Here is an 18,241-nt window from a genome sequence, read left to right as displayed (position 1 = left end):
TGCCTGGTAACTATCAAGGTGTACCACGTAAATTGTGCAAAGGCCTAAACTACATATAAGTGTTATCTCGCTAGACGAAACCAAGGCAATGGTGTCTGTCGTTTCTTGGATCGAGGAAAGTATTTTTTTTAAGTAAATAGCTTTCTTTGGCCGTTTTGCCTGTTTTCGCGGTCGACGGTCACTGAAAAGACGCGAGCCCTGGCACGATTCTGCTGCCCGAGAGTGGGGTGCCTTTGCCATGGAACGCCAACCATGATGAGTTGGAGTTTATTTCACCACAGTGATTCAATGTTTACATATTCATACATGAGGCAAAGATACAATGTGTGGTGTGGAATGCGGGAAGAAAGCTGCGACATAAACGCAGCTTGACTGGCCCCACATCCCAGCAATACAAGGCAGAAAAGTGATAGCATTCGTAGTCATGGAAACAAGTAAATAGGCACATAAATACATAGTGAAATTGGTACAATAAGAAAATATAGTTACACAAAAACGAAAAACGCATAAAAATTTCTACTCCTCGAGAAGACAAAAAAAAAGTCGTAAAAATGCAGCGTCTCATGCCGCATATTTTGCTCCAAGAAAACACTTCAGTACATCATGTCAGTAAAAAGGATTGGACATATCCTGTCGCGAAAGAAGGCGTAATCGCTCGAATGAAAAATTGAACTTGTTTAGTATGTGGGGGAGTGAGTGCATTTGGAGACCATAGTTTGGAGACCATAGACCACTTGGATATGCACGTGGAGGCTATAACTCCTGGGTACTACCGCTTCGGATGTGCCGGTTGACATCTTTGTTCTTCACCGAATCACGCAATGGAACGTGAAGGCTACCTAAATATCATCACCACCCGCCGTGGTTGTCTAGCGGCTGGGGCGTTACGCTTCTAATCGCGAGGTCTCGGGATAAAATCCCGGCAGCGGAGGTCGCATTGCGATGGGGATGAAATGCAAGAAAACGCCCGTGCATACTATGTATTCGGTGAACATTAGAGGAACCCCAGGCAGTCGAAGTTAAAGGCGAATCAACCAGTGCGGCGCGCCTCTTAATCAGAGCCCGGTTTTGGCGTATAAGGCCCCTGCATTAAAAAAAAAAATATTGTCACTACTACAAATACACGCCGTCAAGGGCATCATTCCTTTAAAATCGAGAAAAGCTTAAAGCTTTCGGCTATCCGCTTAGGAGAGTTATAGTCGATGGTTTCTGCACAAATATTTTTCGCCTCACTCGATAAATAGATTTTACTAATATGCGGAAACCAAACGACTGTGTAAGTGGACTCCAAGCCACAGTCGGCAAACCACCGTTGCCTTGGGTCGGGATAGTGCAGCTGGAGAGCTATCCGCTTACGCTGACCCAGTAGCCCAAGTTTTCTACCTGCTTGGGGCCACTAGGTATGGATTCCACGTTACGATGCCATCGTGGTCATTTCGTTGCAGTCATTCCAGTTTTGTCATTTTTTTCTCGTTATGCAATCATCGTCGTTACGTCTTCTACGTCGACCCAGTGGTCTAAGTTGTCTAATAGCTTGGGCAACTATGTATATGTTCGTGGTGGTGATGCCATCTTGGTCGTTGCGTCATCATAATTACAGCTTCTTCATCCTGTCCTCGCCATCATGTCATCGTCGTCACAGTCGCCGTCCTGCCGTGATCCTGCCTTCTTCGGTACGCCGTGTTCTTATGAGTAACGTCATCCCATTTTTCTTCATCCTGCCTTCTTCGTTTCATGCACATCAATCTTTCAACACCGCGCTGTATTCATACCTTCATCATTCAATTGTGATTGTACTGCACTTTTTCTGCCGTCATCGTCAGACAGTCGCTACCGTGTCTCCATTGTCAGATATTGTGGTCATGCCATCATCGTCTTTACGGCCTCTTCCCCCGACTCTCTTCGTCCCATCATCCTCGCGGCATCGTCATCATATAGGTTTCGTGACATGGTCCTCGGCCCGCATTTGTCATCGTACACTCGCCGTCATCCAACTGTCATCATGACGTTCTCAGGCCATCGTCGTGATTCATTCGCTGTCATACCGTAGTCGAGATGCCGACCTAGTTATTCTATTTTCCTCACTGAATCTTCGTGATCCGACTGTCGTCATGCATTCTTCGTCACGCTGTCGTTTCACCATCATCATCAATTCAGTATGCTTACCGCGTTGTCATCACACCACCTTCGTCCGTCCATGGATGTAATTTCTTGGTCTTCATGCTATCGTCATCATGCAATCATTATTTTGCCGCCGTCTTCATTGCGTCATCGTTACATAGACGCTGTTATGCGTTCTTCGTCATACCGTCGACGCCATTCCATCGTGGTTGTGTCATCGTCGTCATTCCCGCTCCTTCGTCCGGTTTTCGTCAAGCCGCGTTATCACACCGGTCGTCGTCTTACAGTCGTCGTCATTTCGTTGTCCTCATGTCGTGGCTATACCCGTTGTCATAACTTACGAATGAACATTTCATTGCCATCATACCGTAGGTTTATGAATACCATTACTTAGTATTTCCTTTCTCATTCCATCGTAACTGCGTCGATATCGTACAGTTGTCGTGTCTCCATGCTTATGAGCGACTGTGGCGAGTGAGTGCCGTAGCAAAGTGGAACAATATCAAGGTACGCGGCATACAGTCGAAGCAACGAAAGTCTCAGAACTACCACTACACGTGGTAAATAAACGTTACTGAAGGAAAATTGACAGTCACTTTCGCATACGCCAAAGAGCGTGAAGGAGAAAGGCTGCGCGCTCAAGAGACGTCCATTATATTACTGACATTCGCATTCGAATGCGTTGTTACTTCATACTACTTGTTTTTCCCCCACAAAAGGTCATGGGTTCGAGTGCCTCAGTTGACGCTGCCTAAATTAGGTGTGCTTTAATTAACTTCGTCTTAGAGCGCCATGCCGTCGAAGTAACTTCTGCGGCCTTTATTTTAGAGCAAAGAAATAACTTTTATGCAACATATATTAAGCAGGCAACAGCAGGATAGAGAATTTTTTTTAGAATTGTCAATTTTTACAGGAAAACTGTCTATGGCTAAGATCTGGCAGATCGCGTCCTCGCGTAGACCAACAATTTTTCATACAGGGCACGATTCCAGAGACAGTCCAATTCCAGGCCGACTCGCGGCGGAGGTGAAGCAGACGTTAAGTACTCCCCACACATGGGCCGATCCCGAAGAAAGTGCAATACCGGGCCAACGGTCGGCGGAGCTGCTGTTCGCCATTAGCGGCCTGTATACAAAGCTTCGCTAGTCGTCCTTCTTCACAGAGTGGAAGGGCAGCAGCTTAGAGTGATTCTCATTGCAATGCTAGGCGCTGTTGCCGTCATACAAAAGGACTGCTTTAGTTGGGGTAAGCTGAAGGATATACAGAGAAAATCAAAAGAAAAATGAAGGGAACCGTTAGTTTAAATTTTTTGCCAAAGAGCCACATGAAGAGCCACTGGAGTCCAGGATAGCCTAGGGGAAATTACCCACATTATTTTTACATTTGAAATTTGACCGAGGAAGAAGACGCCGAGTAGTACGGTCTTGCCCACACCGGCTCCTGCTTTCTTCGATATTTTCGTTGAGAAATTAATCTCAATCTCTATGATTTCTGAACCGACGGATGCATAAGGAAAAGAGGAACCCACAGATACCAACTTTTCTACGGTGGGTGGCCTTTTCGTTGGTTTTTCGAGCTGCTTCTCTTCCATGACGCCGCGCTCCCCTCAGTCTGACGGCAAGGCCTAACCAGCGCTCGCCGGGCAGGGTTAGCCCCGCCTTGTCATGGCAGAGAGAATGGTTGTTGTAACGGATGGAGACGATCTTCCGCCGGAAGAATTTGGTGAAGAGCACGGCTGGCGCTCCGCTGCTGTCAAGAAAAACGCCCTGCGCGTCTCTCGTCGCTACAGCACCCGTGAAGCGGCAAGCAGCCAGGGGCACCGCGAGCGTCTCAATGGCAGCAGAAAGCCCATTAGCCTAAAGCACAAGATCATCAAGTCGTCGCGAATGCCTCAGCTCCTGAAGGAACACTGGAAGATTATCGCCCGTCCCAGGGGTGGTCTGGATGTTCAGAAAACGGGCTCCGCTCGGCTTGGTCGGGCCGTCGCCGCCGCGGCAGGACTCACGTCCGAGCAAGCTAGCCATGACATCGTCTGCCCCAACGCAACACAAAATATTATCGTCCTCAGCACCGCGTCTCGCGATAACGCAGATGCTTATCTAAAAATGAATTGCATCACCCTGGGCATCAAGCAGTACGAACTCAGTACTTACGAAGCCGCACCGCATGCCACGTGTAAGGGTGTCATACGTCAAATTGATGTGTCGGAGAGCCAGGCCGACCTGGACAGAAGCATTCTCAACGAGAGAAATCCGTTAGCCCTGGGAGCCAAGCGAATCAAGAATAGCGAAACGGTAGTCATCGTTTTCGACGGCTACAAGGTCCCCAACTTCGTATTCTACGGCTCGGCGCTAGTCAAATGCTCCTTGTACCTCAGGCAGCACGACTGCTGCTATGCCTGTGGTAGACTAGGCCACAGAGCCGACGTCTGCCCAGCGCCGGAGGACAAGCTATGCAGGAAATGTGGGGCCAACAACCCCGCCGACAACCACACCTGCTCGCCTACTTGCAGCCTCTGCGGGGGCCCGCACGCCACGGCGGACAAGATTTGCAAGCAAAGGTTCCAACTCCCGTACATCGTTCGGCGGAGGAGAAGGGAAAGAAATGCGGAATCCAGGAAGCGAGACCCGTCACCTGCTCAGACAAGCGCCGACAGCGAACCAGCTAGAACATCGAGCAGGCGCTCCCGCTCGAGAAGCCGCTCGAGGTCCAGCTGTTCCCGGTCCAGGTCCAGGAGCCGTTCCAGGTCCAGGTCCCGCGGCCGCTCCAAATCAGGAAGCCACTCCCGGGGCCCACAGAACAGGGTCCGGTTCGAGGAGCCAGCCGGTGCTGGGAAACAAGGCGCCACTTGGGCAGACAGGGTGTGGAGTGCAGGGAGAACTGCCGTAAAGGTAACTGGGGGTGCGGCGCCAGAGCATGGTTTGTCGGAAATAGCTCAGCTTAGAAAAGAAAATGCCGAGATGCGCAGCATAATCGAGTTAATGCGAGCCGAAATAGCAGAGCTCAGAAAGGCTAATCAACCTCACCACGTCCCAGTCCCTAGTTCAACCCCCTCAGGAATCCCTTCGGCGACCCCCTCTCCCCAAACCCCTCGGGGACCTCACGCCGTTCCAGTCCCTAGTTCATCCCCTTCGGGGACCCCCTCTCCCCAAACCGCAGACGTTCCCATGGTCGTGGATGCGAGCCACTCGGGCAACCCAGCCAAAAGAAAGGCCGTTCCCAGCATGCCCGAAAATGTACCGGCTAAAGCCAAGTCCGAAGTCAGAGAAATGTAGAATTCAATCTGCTACGAGATCAAGAAGATTACCGATCGACTATCTGCAGTGGATCAGCCACTCTTGGTCGTGGATCAGAAGTTAGACGCGCAAGATGTCAAAATTCAATGCTTAGAAAACAGAATGCCAGAGATAGAGTCCAAGGTGCAGCAAGTGGACATCAGGACGTCAACCCACGTACGTCCAGTTTACTTCACGGATGGCGCGTTGGTACCTACGCCGCCACCAGTGCACATTCCCGGACCGATTAATAGAACCACCTCCCTCGAGACCCTAGTAGCAACGCCGGAAGGCGCTCTATACAGCAAGGATGGCGCCACACACCCAATTTAGGATTTGGCAGTGGAACTGCAGGGGACTCCGCCATAAAAGGTGCACCCTGCAGCAGTTTGTTCGAACTCACAAAGAAAAGCCACATGTTATATTATTGCAAGAAACGATGACTGATCAGGTTTCACTCCAGGGATACAAAGCTCTTACTCTCCGTGGGGATGGCAGGGGAATCTGCACATTAGTCAGCAACAAGTTCACTTTCGTCGCACACGATCTAGGGGTCCGGCCTAGCAAGACGGAGACATCCCTAGTAGAAGTCATCCCAAGCCAATCCAATACCTCTAGCATTTTTATACTTAACGTATATAGCAGCCCGAGCGATCACAGACAAAGTTTCAAAACCATCATCACTAGGGCAACGAAACTCGCCGGAAACTCTCCCCTGGTTGTGGCCGGCGATTTCAACGCCCCCTTTCACGCGTGGAACTACACGCACGACACGGTCAAGGGTAGAAGCCTGTGGCAGGAGGCGGGAGATGCGGGACTCTATTGACGGACCCACACTTTCCCACCAGACGGGGCACCTCCTCGACCAGGGACTCTGTCCCGGATCTCGCCTTTGTTAAAAACGCTGGCTCAGCCATGTGGTCGAATCTGCTCATAGACCTCGGTAGTGATCACTACATCACGGTCACCAGCTTACAAATGGAACAGAAAAGAAAGAAGGCGTTCTCGGTGCCTGACTGGGACAAATTCCTTGAGGTTCGCAAGGCCCGCGCCGCCCGTGGAGGAAAGCCGGAGAGTCTCGTCCAGTGGTGCGCACTAATTCTGCAAGATGTCTCCTCCACCACCAAAACCATAGAGACGGATCTACAGACACGCATAATGGATAGCAGCCTAGCACACCTTCTCGAGGCTAAGCAATCACTTCTCGAGAGGTGGAAAAGCTAACGCTTGAATAGCAAGGTCAGAAAAAAGATAGCCGAGATCAACAAGCAGATCGACGAGCACTGCCAAGCCCTGTCTAGGCAGCAATGGGACGAAATTTGCAATTCAATCGATGGGCAGATGCGCACGGGAGGGAAGTGGAATCTTCTCAAACACTTGCTCGACGACTCCGGCACCAAGTCAAACCAGAGAAGTGTCCTCGCTAAAGCGCTCCACGAAGCCAAGAAGTCGTCTTCGGAAAAGGACATGCTGGAGATGTTGGCTAAGATGTACCTGCCGCTCAAAACTGTGGCCGATGAGGCGGCATACCCAGTATACAAAGGGAAGCCGAACTCCCTGCTGGACGAGCCTTTCAAAATCAGTGAAATCCGCCGCGCCCTACACGACCTCAATGGTAGGTCAGCACCCGGCCCGGATCACATTAAGAACAAGGCTCTCAGAAACCTAGAGGACGCATCGATCGAGTTTCTTACAGATGAGATAAATCGGATTTGGGAGCAGGGAATTGTACCTGAAGAATGGAAGTTGGCGAAGGTCATACTAATCCCAAAGCCCGGTAAACCGCCGAGCCTCGACAACCTCCGCCCAATCTCACTGACGTCATGTGTAGGGAAGGTGGCCGAGCACGCCATCCATAACAGAATTGCCGAGTATACCGAGACCAACGACCTTTTCCCTCACAACATGATAGGATTCAGGCCAGGCCTCTCCACTCAGGATGCCATGAAGCTTATCAAGATCCAAATCCTGGAACGCTGCACTCGGGACACGAGAGCCATCCTTGGTTTGGACCTGGAGAAGGCCTTTGATAACATCCGTCACGAGTTCGTCCTCGATGCCATCTCCAAGCTCGACCTGGGCTCGTCCTTCCATGCCTTCGTCAGGTCTTTCTTGAGCAAACGATGCGCCATCCTCAAGGCTGGAGATTTGGAATCGGAGACAATGGAGCTGAGTAGAAGAGGCACCCCCCAGGGATCAGTCATCTCACCACTCCTCTTCAACATCGCAATGGTTGACCTCTCAAGGTATCTAGGCAAGGTCCAGGGCATCGCTCACACGATCTACGCGGATGACATCACTGTCTGGTGCGCGGGTGGCAGTGACGGACAAGTCGAAGCCGCTCTCCAGGAAGCTGTCAACACAACAGAGCGCGTTTTAACCAACACGGGACTCCGGTGCTCCCCAAAGAAATCGGAGCTCCTTCTCTACAGCCCAAGTAGAAAGGGCCGCAAGCCACAGAACTGGAAACCCCCCACTGATATTGACATTAATCTCTACACCAGTTGCGGAGATCCCATTCCCAAAGTCGCGTCCATTCGAATCTTGGGAATGACACTCGAAGGGACAGGCACAAAATCATCACCATTCACAAATTAGCAAAGAAGACGGATAGCGTCATCGGTCTAATCAGGCGGGTAGCTAACAGAAGGAGAGGCCTGAGCGAAGAGAATCTGTTAAGGCTAGTCCACGCTTTCTTGTTGTGCCATTTTACCTACGTAGCGGCCATGCACGTCTGGAAGAGGGCCGAGCGAGACAAACTAAATGCCATGATAAGGAGGGGGATCAAGAGCGCGCTCGGACTACCAAACTACACACGCACCGACCGACTCCTGCAGTTGGGTATTCATAATACCCTGGAAGAGATTGCAGAAGCACAAGAAAGGGCACAGATTCTCAGGCTCTCGGCACCAGGGCGGGCAGACGACTCCTAACTGAGATGTGCGTCCCCCCGGCCACTGTCGAAGACGCCTACCAAGGCAGACCGAAAGAGCAGAAAGATAACATCATCATATCGCCCGCCCCCCGCAATATGCATCCCCAGCGCAACGTAGAAAGAAGGAAGGCCAGAGCGGTGGCGCTCCTACGCCGCGCAACAGAACTCCCTGAAGGCAGCTGCTTCGTTGACGCGGCCCAGTATGGCAACAGCGACAATTTCATGGTAGTGTCAATCAACCACAGGGGTTCGACCGTTAACGCGGCTTCGGTACGAAGCACGGCGTCGCGTGCGGCGGAGCAAGTGGCCATTGCCTTGGCCCTCCTGGATGACGGACATGCCAATATCTTCAGCGACTCCAGGGCAGCCATCCGCGCCTTCAGCGTCGGTGCCGTGTGTAAGGAAGCCTGTCGCATCCTCGCCGGCAAAAGCATCACCACCCACACTCTCACGTGGTTCCCCACTCACATGGGATCCATCACGGGAGGCCCCACAAACCTCAACGAGCTGGCCCACTCCAAGGCGCGAGGTCTCACTTTCCGCGACCATAGAGAACTCCAACGCCGGCCCGCAGCGGTGGAGAATAGAGATCAACCGACCACATATAACGAAATTGCGCAGCACTTTTATCTCGGCAGGAGAGAGTTTCCCCTTCCACACCAGAAGTTAAATAGAGCGCAGGCATTGACCCTCAGATTGCTGCAAACAGGCTCATATCCCAGCCCGGCTTTATTCCACAAAATTTATCCCGACACCTATGCCACTAGTTCTTGCAGGCATTGCAATGACATCGCTAGCCTAGATCATATGCTCTGGCGTTGCCCCTCGTTACGAGGCACAGAAGAAATCAATGAAGACAAGTGGCTCGCCGCTATCAAGAGCCCTGATGCCGGGGTGCAACTATGGGCTGTCCAGAGGGCCCACGATGTGGCGGTCGGGCAAGGCCTGACTGTCCCAACGTGGGAGCGGCCAGCAGCGCGCTGAGTCGCGTACCTCAGGACCTTATTAAAGTTTCGCATCCATCCATCCATCCATTGAAATTTGACCACAATAATTAAAAGATATGAAACCGAAAAAAGCCTCCTAGGATGGAAGAACAACCCAAAACCTTTGCATCACGCGTGTGATACTCTACCGATTGAGTAACCGCAGCAGCTGCACTCACCCCCTTCTCACAACCTTTGTTTACTTTCTTTGGTATTTGTGTACGCCTGATAGACCTATAGCCCAGAGAGTGATAGCCAGTTGATGTAGAACGACGCCTAGGGATAAAAAAGTGATTGCCATCCGCCGCCATGACCGCAAGTGTAGGTGGCTAACACTCGCAGTTCTACGTTTTGTACTAATACCCGAATACGCAAAAAAGAAAATATAGGTCAATCGGTACAGCGTCGCAGGCTTTATGCAAGAATTGTGGCTTCGGCTTCCACTGGGGCGAAGGTGTCTTTTATTTCTGCTTCATTTACTTTTTATTTATTCATTCAACGTTACATTCATTAAAAATCTATTGGCTTCATTATCTGCTGGCTTCATATGCTGAGAAAATAATACACTGGTAGAATCGCCAGCTCATGATGCCATTGTGGCCCATGCACGGGATAGATGCAAGTACGTTATACGTCTAAGCAAGTGAAGTGCTTCTCCGCGTAATTGCACGTGAATTCCGAGGGAAAATACCGAGTCTAGCAAAGTAATTGATAATGTAATGAAAGTTAATGAGAAATCAATTTGAAAGCAAAATGAATTCAACGCCAACTGTTCATTGGGGAGGCAAAGATTTCGCTCAACATAGCCATTATAGAGCGCCCCGTCAACCATTACTGCATATGGCGCCAAGGTGCAGTAAACAGCCGGAAGTGTCAGCCACTAAAGAGCTTTTGAAGCAGGGCGCATGGCATTCTGTATTCTTTGCAGATCGTGAGTCTTCGAGCGCCATCACAGCTTCGCCGTAGAGACGCCACGCTTGTATATCGACTTTGGTTGGGCGTTGCCTTTACTAAAGCCTATGCCTTCCGCATAGGGATGACCGACACCCCAACCTGTTACCACTGCGGCCATGAAGAATCAATTGGCCGTATTTTGTGCACCTGCCCGCAGTACAGTCCACAGAGGGCATGCCTCAGCCAGGAACTTGACCAACTGGACGACCAACCGCTATCCGAAAAAAGAATCCTGCAACATTGAAAGGACCTGCCGTCACAGAAGAAGGCCGTGCAAGCGCTTTTGCGCTTCTTGCGATCTACCGGCCTGTGTGAACGACTTTAACTGGAACGCCTTTTGTGTGTGTGTCTCCATGTGTGCGCGTTCGGTTTTTTTTTCGGTTTTTTTCGTTTTCCTCTCTGTCATCTTTCTAACCCCTATCCCCCATCCCCAGTGTAGGGTAGCAAACCGGAGACTCATATCTGGTTAACCTCCCTGCCTTTCCTCTTCATTCTCTCTCTCTCTCTCTCTCTTGTAGATCGTGGGCAACAGTGTGCATCTATTTTGAAGGCGGCAGCAAATTTTCGATGCGCGGTAATATGAGTGCGAAACTCACAATAACTGTATGAGATGATGAAAAATAAGGCGCGTAGAGCTTGAACTGAGATGCAGAATTTCACATCTGCATATGGTCCAGACTTACGCTTACAGGGTAAATGCGCTTCTCTCGTTGTTGTTTTCAGACAGGTACTTTATAATTATATCTCAATATGACGAAATCGGGTTTGGAGTGATTTTGCTTAAGAAAAGGACACATAAGCCCACTGGCGCTCTTTAGGTTGAGACGAAAAATGAGCTCCGTCCCTGCAATGATCATCCGCAAGCATCGCTTGTAATGTCTACTTCTTCCTTTTTCGGTTCTTTGCGCTGTTGCGCGTAGTCTTCGAAAACGAATATTTGTTTGCCTTTGCGTGCATAGTAATTTTGATGTGTCCGGTTTCAGGCGTTGGGCTGCTCCTTCAGCATTACCATGCGCGGCCGTGGATGGAAGGAAAAGCTTGATGAGACAGGGGACCGGGGTCACAAGGGCAAGATGAACCACTCCGTCACCATCCGATTGGATGGACCAGGTAAGCTTTGCTCTGCTGTACGCTGAACGTGTTGGCATTCTAACTTGCATAACATTGCGCGTTATGGCATAACGTAATGATGGTGCTCTAACGTCAACGATTTAATCGCGGAAACATTCGTACTTGTTTACTACATGCCATCGTCGTGCCATCTTTATCAAGCCTATTAAGCACTCTGCACATTTGTATGCGGCAGTTTTCCCAATGATCTTGCAGCTTACAATAGCGGAGGGTTTGCTGAAAAGGTGTAAGGAAAGTAGCTGTCAAAATGCAGTAAATGAACAGGCGTCAAATTAGGAACAGGTTACGGTTGTGCCCCCTTTACATATTATGGCACACTGTTTTAAAAAAGATTGCTATTCGGTTAAACGCGACAGTTCTTTCTCCACCAGGCGAACTTATCAACGTGTGTTGGTTGACAAAACACGCGCCGTAAAAGTGCGCCTGGTTGTTTGAAAGGTATCGAAACCGTTTTGTTGATATTGAAGAGGCAGTGGTGTACGAAATGCTATGGTCATTGGGTAGGAAACACATAGAGCAAACTGGACGTTATCTTAATGATCGTCTAAGGGAGCATAGCTTAGGTATGAAAAAGTACAGTGACAGTCATCTATGTGTTCACTGTCGGGAGTTACGCTGATCTCCTCTGTTTACTGGTTGTGCGATTCTTGCCGGGTACAAAAATAAGCATGTGTGTAACATTATGGAGTCACAGACTATCAGGTGCCGTGGTGAAAACTGTGAAAGAGCTTGGTCTATCGAAATTCTTGATAAAGAGATGGCTTTTTTCGAAAGAGCAGTTTGAAGTGTTGGCGATGATTGGCGCTTTCGCGCATGATATATGGAAATATGAATTCTCCCTTCAATGAAATGTTGAAGCTCGCGCATCGTGCTGTGTACGTCTCATCTCTGTCCTTCTTCGCCAGCGCTGTGCGTTATCCAAGATTTGTTAGAGGAAGGCCATTCTGAAGAGCACACACTCAATGCAGCATGGTTACGATAATGTCTTCATCAAGCAAGGGGACACATTTACATGTAACTCACGAAATATGTTAGATTATGCGTCCTGAATAACACGGCACAAGTCGAAAAGTGGTCTCACCACGATGCATAAACAACTGCCCTATACATTCTGCCAATTTCTTCATAATATGGTTTTGAAATCGCCTCTCTTTTCGTTCACTGTGTTCCTGTAAATTAATCAAAGGATCAAAGTGCGTTTTGACGTAAGTCACCAAGCATTTTGGGTAATTTCATGCAGTATCAACCCCCTTTCCCCCCAATTTCATGGGTAAGACACAGACCAGCGAAATGACCGCATGCTGATCGAATGCATGTTAGAATTATTCCAAATATGTGTGTAGTGTGCTTTCAAGTTTGTATGTTTGATTGCAGGACATGAATGTCTCGTTAACAAGTTGTGTTGCACTGTCCATAAACACCTTATGCAGTTTTTTTGATGAAGTCATCTCTTGTGTAGCTGTGCATTCAGAATCTTGAATGGAACCCCTGAAATATGAAAGTATAACGCCATTGTGTGTTTGAGCAGCCCGTTTGCAGTGCCACGGCAGTGATCTCCACTAACTGACCTCCATATATGTGTTACACCCTTGAAAAAAATCATGTTGCTATTCTGATATATTTAATGAGAAGGTCCACGGAAAGCAGCATATAGCCAATAGAAAGACAATAGAGTTTCTGTGACGACTTTGCTATGAAATAACAAAAGGTCATCAGTGTTTCTACAGTGGCTGGTCGCTTATTTACAGACGCCGTTGCCGCCCATGTTTCTGGTTGAGAACATTCATGACTTACATTAGATGACCTGAGGCTTTTCACTTCGTCTCAGCTTTGTGCAGGTTTTTCAGAACACGTTATATAGTTTTCTTTTCAAGTAGGACTGACGCCCTAAAGCAAATATCTAAATAACTGTGCGACTGATATTTGATATTCAACTAGCTAGCTCAAGAAAACAGGGAAGAATGTGCCTATCTCAGTTATTTATGATATGCAGCCCGAATTTTATGCAGCCTTGTTCGATGTAACACCAAACTACCTACAGATGCGACTGTGTGCTTATAATACGGAATACGTAGCTCACGGGCATGGAATTAGTATGCTGACAGTAAGAACAAATAATTAACGTGTGAATTATTTCAGCTGGCAACCAAATTACAATCAGATCGAAAACTTGTAGTTATTTGAAAAGCCCTCTGTACGCTTTTGTAGGAGTAAAAAAAAAAACGGGATAAGTTGATTACGCAATGGAAATTTCTGGAACAACACAAGCATGGACGCTAGGTAGAAATCTTCAATAGCTGAACAAAATAATCTTTTCAGAATTCCGCTGCTTTTGAAGCAAAATTTTCCTATTGTTATGTGTACCTTATGGAAAAGAACACAAACCTCTTCATCTAGCATGCCATTAAATATAATTTTCGAAGCAAGATAATGCACTGCTACTTGAATCTTTTGGGTAGCTAGCGCTTCCGAAATCTCCTTATACTTTCTTATACACGTAACGATGGCACACCGCAACACGTAATTCAGTGTGGTTACAGTGCATTGAAACTGTTTTGTCGCTTGTTAATTGTAGCTGGCGTATATGCGCAGGCTCAAGGACATACGAGATATTTTAAGCATTTACTGTACAGCACGTTTATTTTTCGTTTTCATCTTTTTTTTGTATCACCTTGGACAAAAGATTGTGGCGGTCGTCGGCAGGAGTGACGCGTTGCTTTCTTTTTCTATGCGCGAGTGTGCCGCTGAAGAGTTCAAAAGCTCGTTACTACTGTGTTCGTCGTCCGTGGTTGCCTACTTGCGTTTCGGTGTGACTGTCACGTGGTAAAAATACCTGCTCACGTACTTGGGTAGCGTAGTCAGCACTCAGGAAGTAGATTCAACTAACACCTCTAGTCAGCTAGGTAAAAGTAAAGCTTGAAGCGTTAACCTTGGGAGTGCGGAATGCAATTGGTGTAGGACTGCGCCATAGATTTCTTTCATTTGCGCTATAGCTGCCTCAAGTGTGCTCGTTCTTTCATGATATTGCAGATCCGGCGTATGTGACCACGTCCATGTGCATGGTGCAAGTGGCAGTGGTGGTGCTCAAGGAGAAAAAGAACATGGCCGTCGAGTGAGTTGTGGAGTGATTCGGCTTCCTCTTCCTGTTCCAAGGCACGCGATGACCGCCTCGACTGAATGATGCCTTTGTACTACGTTAGCTACATTTAATGAGCTGTTTTTTGTTTTCCATCGCTTGCAAGCAGCATCGCCAGCGCAGTACAGAATTTCCTACCAGAACTTATAGAAGCTTTATATCGTTCACATTAGGCCGTAGTGACAGCGACCAGCTCTTGATTGACGAGCTTGTTACTTTTTTTATTCCTGACAATTGTCAGCTTCAAAATCAAAATAGGGGCCGCCATGGGATGAACCCAGCAAAAAATAAAAATAAAGAATGAAACGACAAAAATGTTATCGTAGATTTTATAAATGTTCAATGTAATTTTCTCGGCATAGTGTATCGAAAATAAGCAAGTTTTACCCATTCTACTATTTTTGACAAGGCCTCAACGGAAGTGTTTTGCTTAAGTCTGTGCTGATCCAGTCGTATCTAGTTGGTGATCTATCTTGGTAGCCTTTTCTATTCTACCAGTGCTAGTCACCGCGATTCCTTTTTCTTGGTTAGATTATAGTCCTGTCCTAGGTTCGTCTGCTTTCTGGATCGGAAAAGTATATTGTCTTGCTATTCTGAGGAATGAATGGTAGGACATTCTTCTTAAAGGTGTACGAAACAAGCTAACACATATATATCGCGCTTCTGAAAAAGGAAATGTGCTGCGCCAGATATTTCGAAATGGTACTTTGAATTTTTTATATTTCGAATGTAATTTTTCCATCTTTCTTGGTTCCCGTACTTTTTCTTAGGATATAGCGGCACGTGTGAAAAGAATGTCACGTGAAGTCATAAGGTGGATACTTTTCATACATTATTAAGCGATTGAAGATCATGGAGCCCTCGAGGCATATGAATGGGCATTCGGTTTATTAGGTTCAATTCAATGGCCTGGGTGTTGTTTTCCGCCAGTGCCAGCAGCCGCACTGCCTTTAGCCGGGTTCTTTTTCCGAGTGAGGCCGGCACCTGACTCGTGCAAAGGGCGTCGTGCAAGTGCTTTTTGCTCCCACAAAAACACGGACCTTTACAAGTTCAACCGATTGAACTTGATGTGGTGTCATGCGAAATTTTGCCCATTCTCCGATTTGCACTTTAGAGCCTATCTTCCGTGGCGTTGTCAAATAGCACAAGGGGAAAAACACACGCATGCTTGGGCACGCGCCTACGCGCGTCGGTCGTGGAGACCGTGACGCGTCGAGATGATGAGACCTACCTATATATTCCAGGTGAACTGTAGCACTGGTGTATGTTGGGCGTGTTGGTATTCGAACTTGGATAATATTGCAGCGCTTGTCTACGAGGACCAAGGCGAGACGCATACAGCGCAAATGTCATGTCAGCATCGTGCTGCCTACGTCTCCCCTCCGTCTTCCTTCGCCAGCGCTAGAATGTTATTAAACAATGTCAGATACTTGTCCAAGCATCGGAAGGCGCTCGTCAGCGCCACCAATCAGGGGTCGCGGCGCTACCCGCCCAGCTGCCGAGGCGTCCGGTGACAGCTGCGGATTCGCAAAAAGCCAGTGCCAATCATCACCCGGTTTCTCAAGAAGCACGACGAGGGTCTTTATTGTGGGCCGACGATGGTGCCGCTGTGAGTGGAATCGCGAATGCGAATGACATTGACCGTAGTTTCGACGGTCCATACGATTGGCTATGAGCGAACGTACTGCTCCGGTATTGCGATTTGCACAACGCATGAGGTTGTATATACAAGTATATTTAGTTACGCCTAAATTGAAATCAAATATGTTTCCGAAGATGAAATGCATCAGCTTCAGCCTTCGCCAGCAGCACATATATGGAGCACTTTCAACGTCTGTACAGTGTCGTTCTCGAAGGCTGCCATTTGCACTCGCCGGTGCTTACCTGAATGAATAGTGACAGCGTAGATGGGTGTATCTGTGCGTGTTCTTATACTGGTGCATCATTTAATTTTTGAGATGCACTGTTTAATTGTTTACTGAACTGGCAACAGGTTTGGCTCCCTCGACACAGCATCGTAAACAACCAGCGCGTCGATGTCAGTACTAGACATCAGCATATCCGCGATACAACTATGCGTTCTCTAAACAAGTTACCACACGTGCAAATTCTTGCCTTAAGCCTACTGTATTGAACATAATAATTGTATGGATGAAAATAGTAAGACCGATAGTAAATACCTATTAAGAAGCGCCTGTTATACGGTTTCTCGGCTGCGGTTTTCAAAGGAGTCAGGTCGCTTATGTGCGCGAATATGTGTGTTGCGCTATGTCGTGATATTATTACAGATCATGAAGGTGTGCTTTGCATTATATTTGAAGCAAACTATTAGTAGTCGCTGTACATCCCGGTGTAAATAAGTGCGCCACTCGGTGGTCATCGGCGCACTTCTGAAAAATTGTACGTGCTTTTCAAATCGACATAGAAATACGAAAAGCAGTGCTCCAAGACATCTTACGACGATTATGCGAAACGCTTTCTTGAGATAAGGTGCACCACCTAAAGTAACTATAGGTAGGTTGCACCACCGCAACAATACACACGGCGACTTGCGGCAACGCGGTGTGTTCCGGTTGCTTTGTGTGGTTGGCGCTTGACAGACAGCCTTCCGAAGCTGAAAGATGGCTCGGAATGGCGCTACAAACTGCCGAATACTTTGGCACAATCCTCTCATAATATCCCTCTAAATTATAGGCGAAGGATGTACTGGTAGCACGCAGTATGTTTGAGCGTAACGAGTACATGCAGTTGTGTGATGTCGCAGGGGCGGAGTACTGAGCCCGGGAGTGGCCCTGGATGGGACGTCCTACCTGGAAAGGATTCAGCAACGTGGCTTCCACATGGCCGTGGTATCTCAGTGAGACTGAAGAACACACGTCGCCAGCACCAGGGGCATTCCTTTCGCAGTGATGGTGGTTGCTGAGATAGTGATGATGCTATCATTAAGATTACGTTTCGGCAGGTTGGTTCAGCCTGGCAACCTATTCCTGCAATTGCTCCCCGGGAGCGTCGACTTCAGGGAATAAATGTTATGATGACACGTTTCATATTCCACTGTCTCAAACAAGCGCAAGTAGAGGGTGCGAAGCTTTATTCAAGTATCTTGTGGTCTTTTAAATATACGAAACGCTGCACACAGCCTTTTGGGAATCTTAACTGCAGAGCGGAGCACCAGAAAAACAGTTACCTCCGCAAGTAGTGGAGAGGCGAGGGAACATATCATGTGCCCCCCACTCGGCCAAGAAAGACTGAATTGAGCTCACATATTCTTGAGAGCCCAAGTAAGCTAGCGTGTAGGCTACACCCATTACGAGCAGAAAAAGTATTTAGGTTACCGGGCAGCTAGCCTACTTGATTACGAAGGGCTCACGCGGCGAATTGAGCTTCCAAAATAACAGAAAATATTCTCCTGTACGGTTCCGAATCATGCATATTGTAGCCGTCTTGAAAGAGTCAAAATGTGCTAAAAAGTATACAAGCATTCGAGACGGCTACGATACATATTTTTTTTGCATGTCGAGAAGACGTCTTGTGAAATACAGCTAGAAGATGTCTTGTTACGCTGTTGTCTGTTTGCATCTTGGTTTGGCTTTCAGAATGATTACAATGTTTTCAACTACGTCTTTTCTCATCGCACGCCTAGTTAGAGCTCTGTTGTCGTTCTCTATAAATGGGACATGGGACAGGGAAATCCCCTAACGGT

General features: G+C 48.1%; 1 protein-coding gene across 2 annotated transcripts in view; it reads left to right on the top strand.

Moving 5' to 3' along the window:
* LOC135904162 (saccharopine dehydrogenase-like oxidoreductase) overlaps positions 1-17,585 on the top strand; it is a 75,597-nt gene extending 58,012 nt beyond the window's left edge. For both annotated transcript variants that reach the window (XM_065434771.2, XM_065434770.2), the window contains 3 exons: positions 11,255-11,381; positions 14,433-14,514; positions 17,303-17,585. In XM_065434771.2, coding sequence (XP_065290843.1) covers positions 11,255-11,381; positions 14,433-14,514; positions 17,303-17,399 — 306 coding nt within the window. In that variant the 3' untranslated portion in view covers positions 17,400-17,585. The remainder of the gene's footprint in view (positions 1-11,254; positions 11,382-14,432; positions 14,515-17,302) is intronic.
* Positions 17,586-18,241: the final 656 nt, after the last annotated feature.

This window comes from Dermacentor albipictus, chromosome 10, assembly GCF_038994185.2.
Source record: "Dermacentor albipictus isolate Rhodes 1998 colony chromosome 10, USDA_Dalb.pri_finalv2, whole genome shotgun sequence".
Taxonomy (NCBI): Eukaryota; Metazoa; Arthropoda; class Arachnida; order Ixodida; family Ixodidae; genus Dermacentor; species Dermacentor albipictus.
The sequence above is the reverse complement of the archived record's forward strand: the minus strand, read 5'-3'. Positions and strand labels throughout refer to the sequence as shown.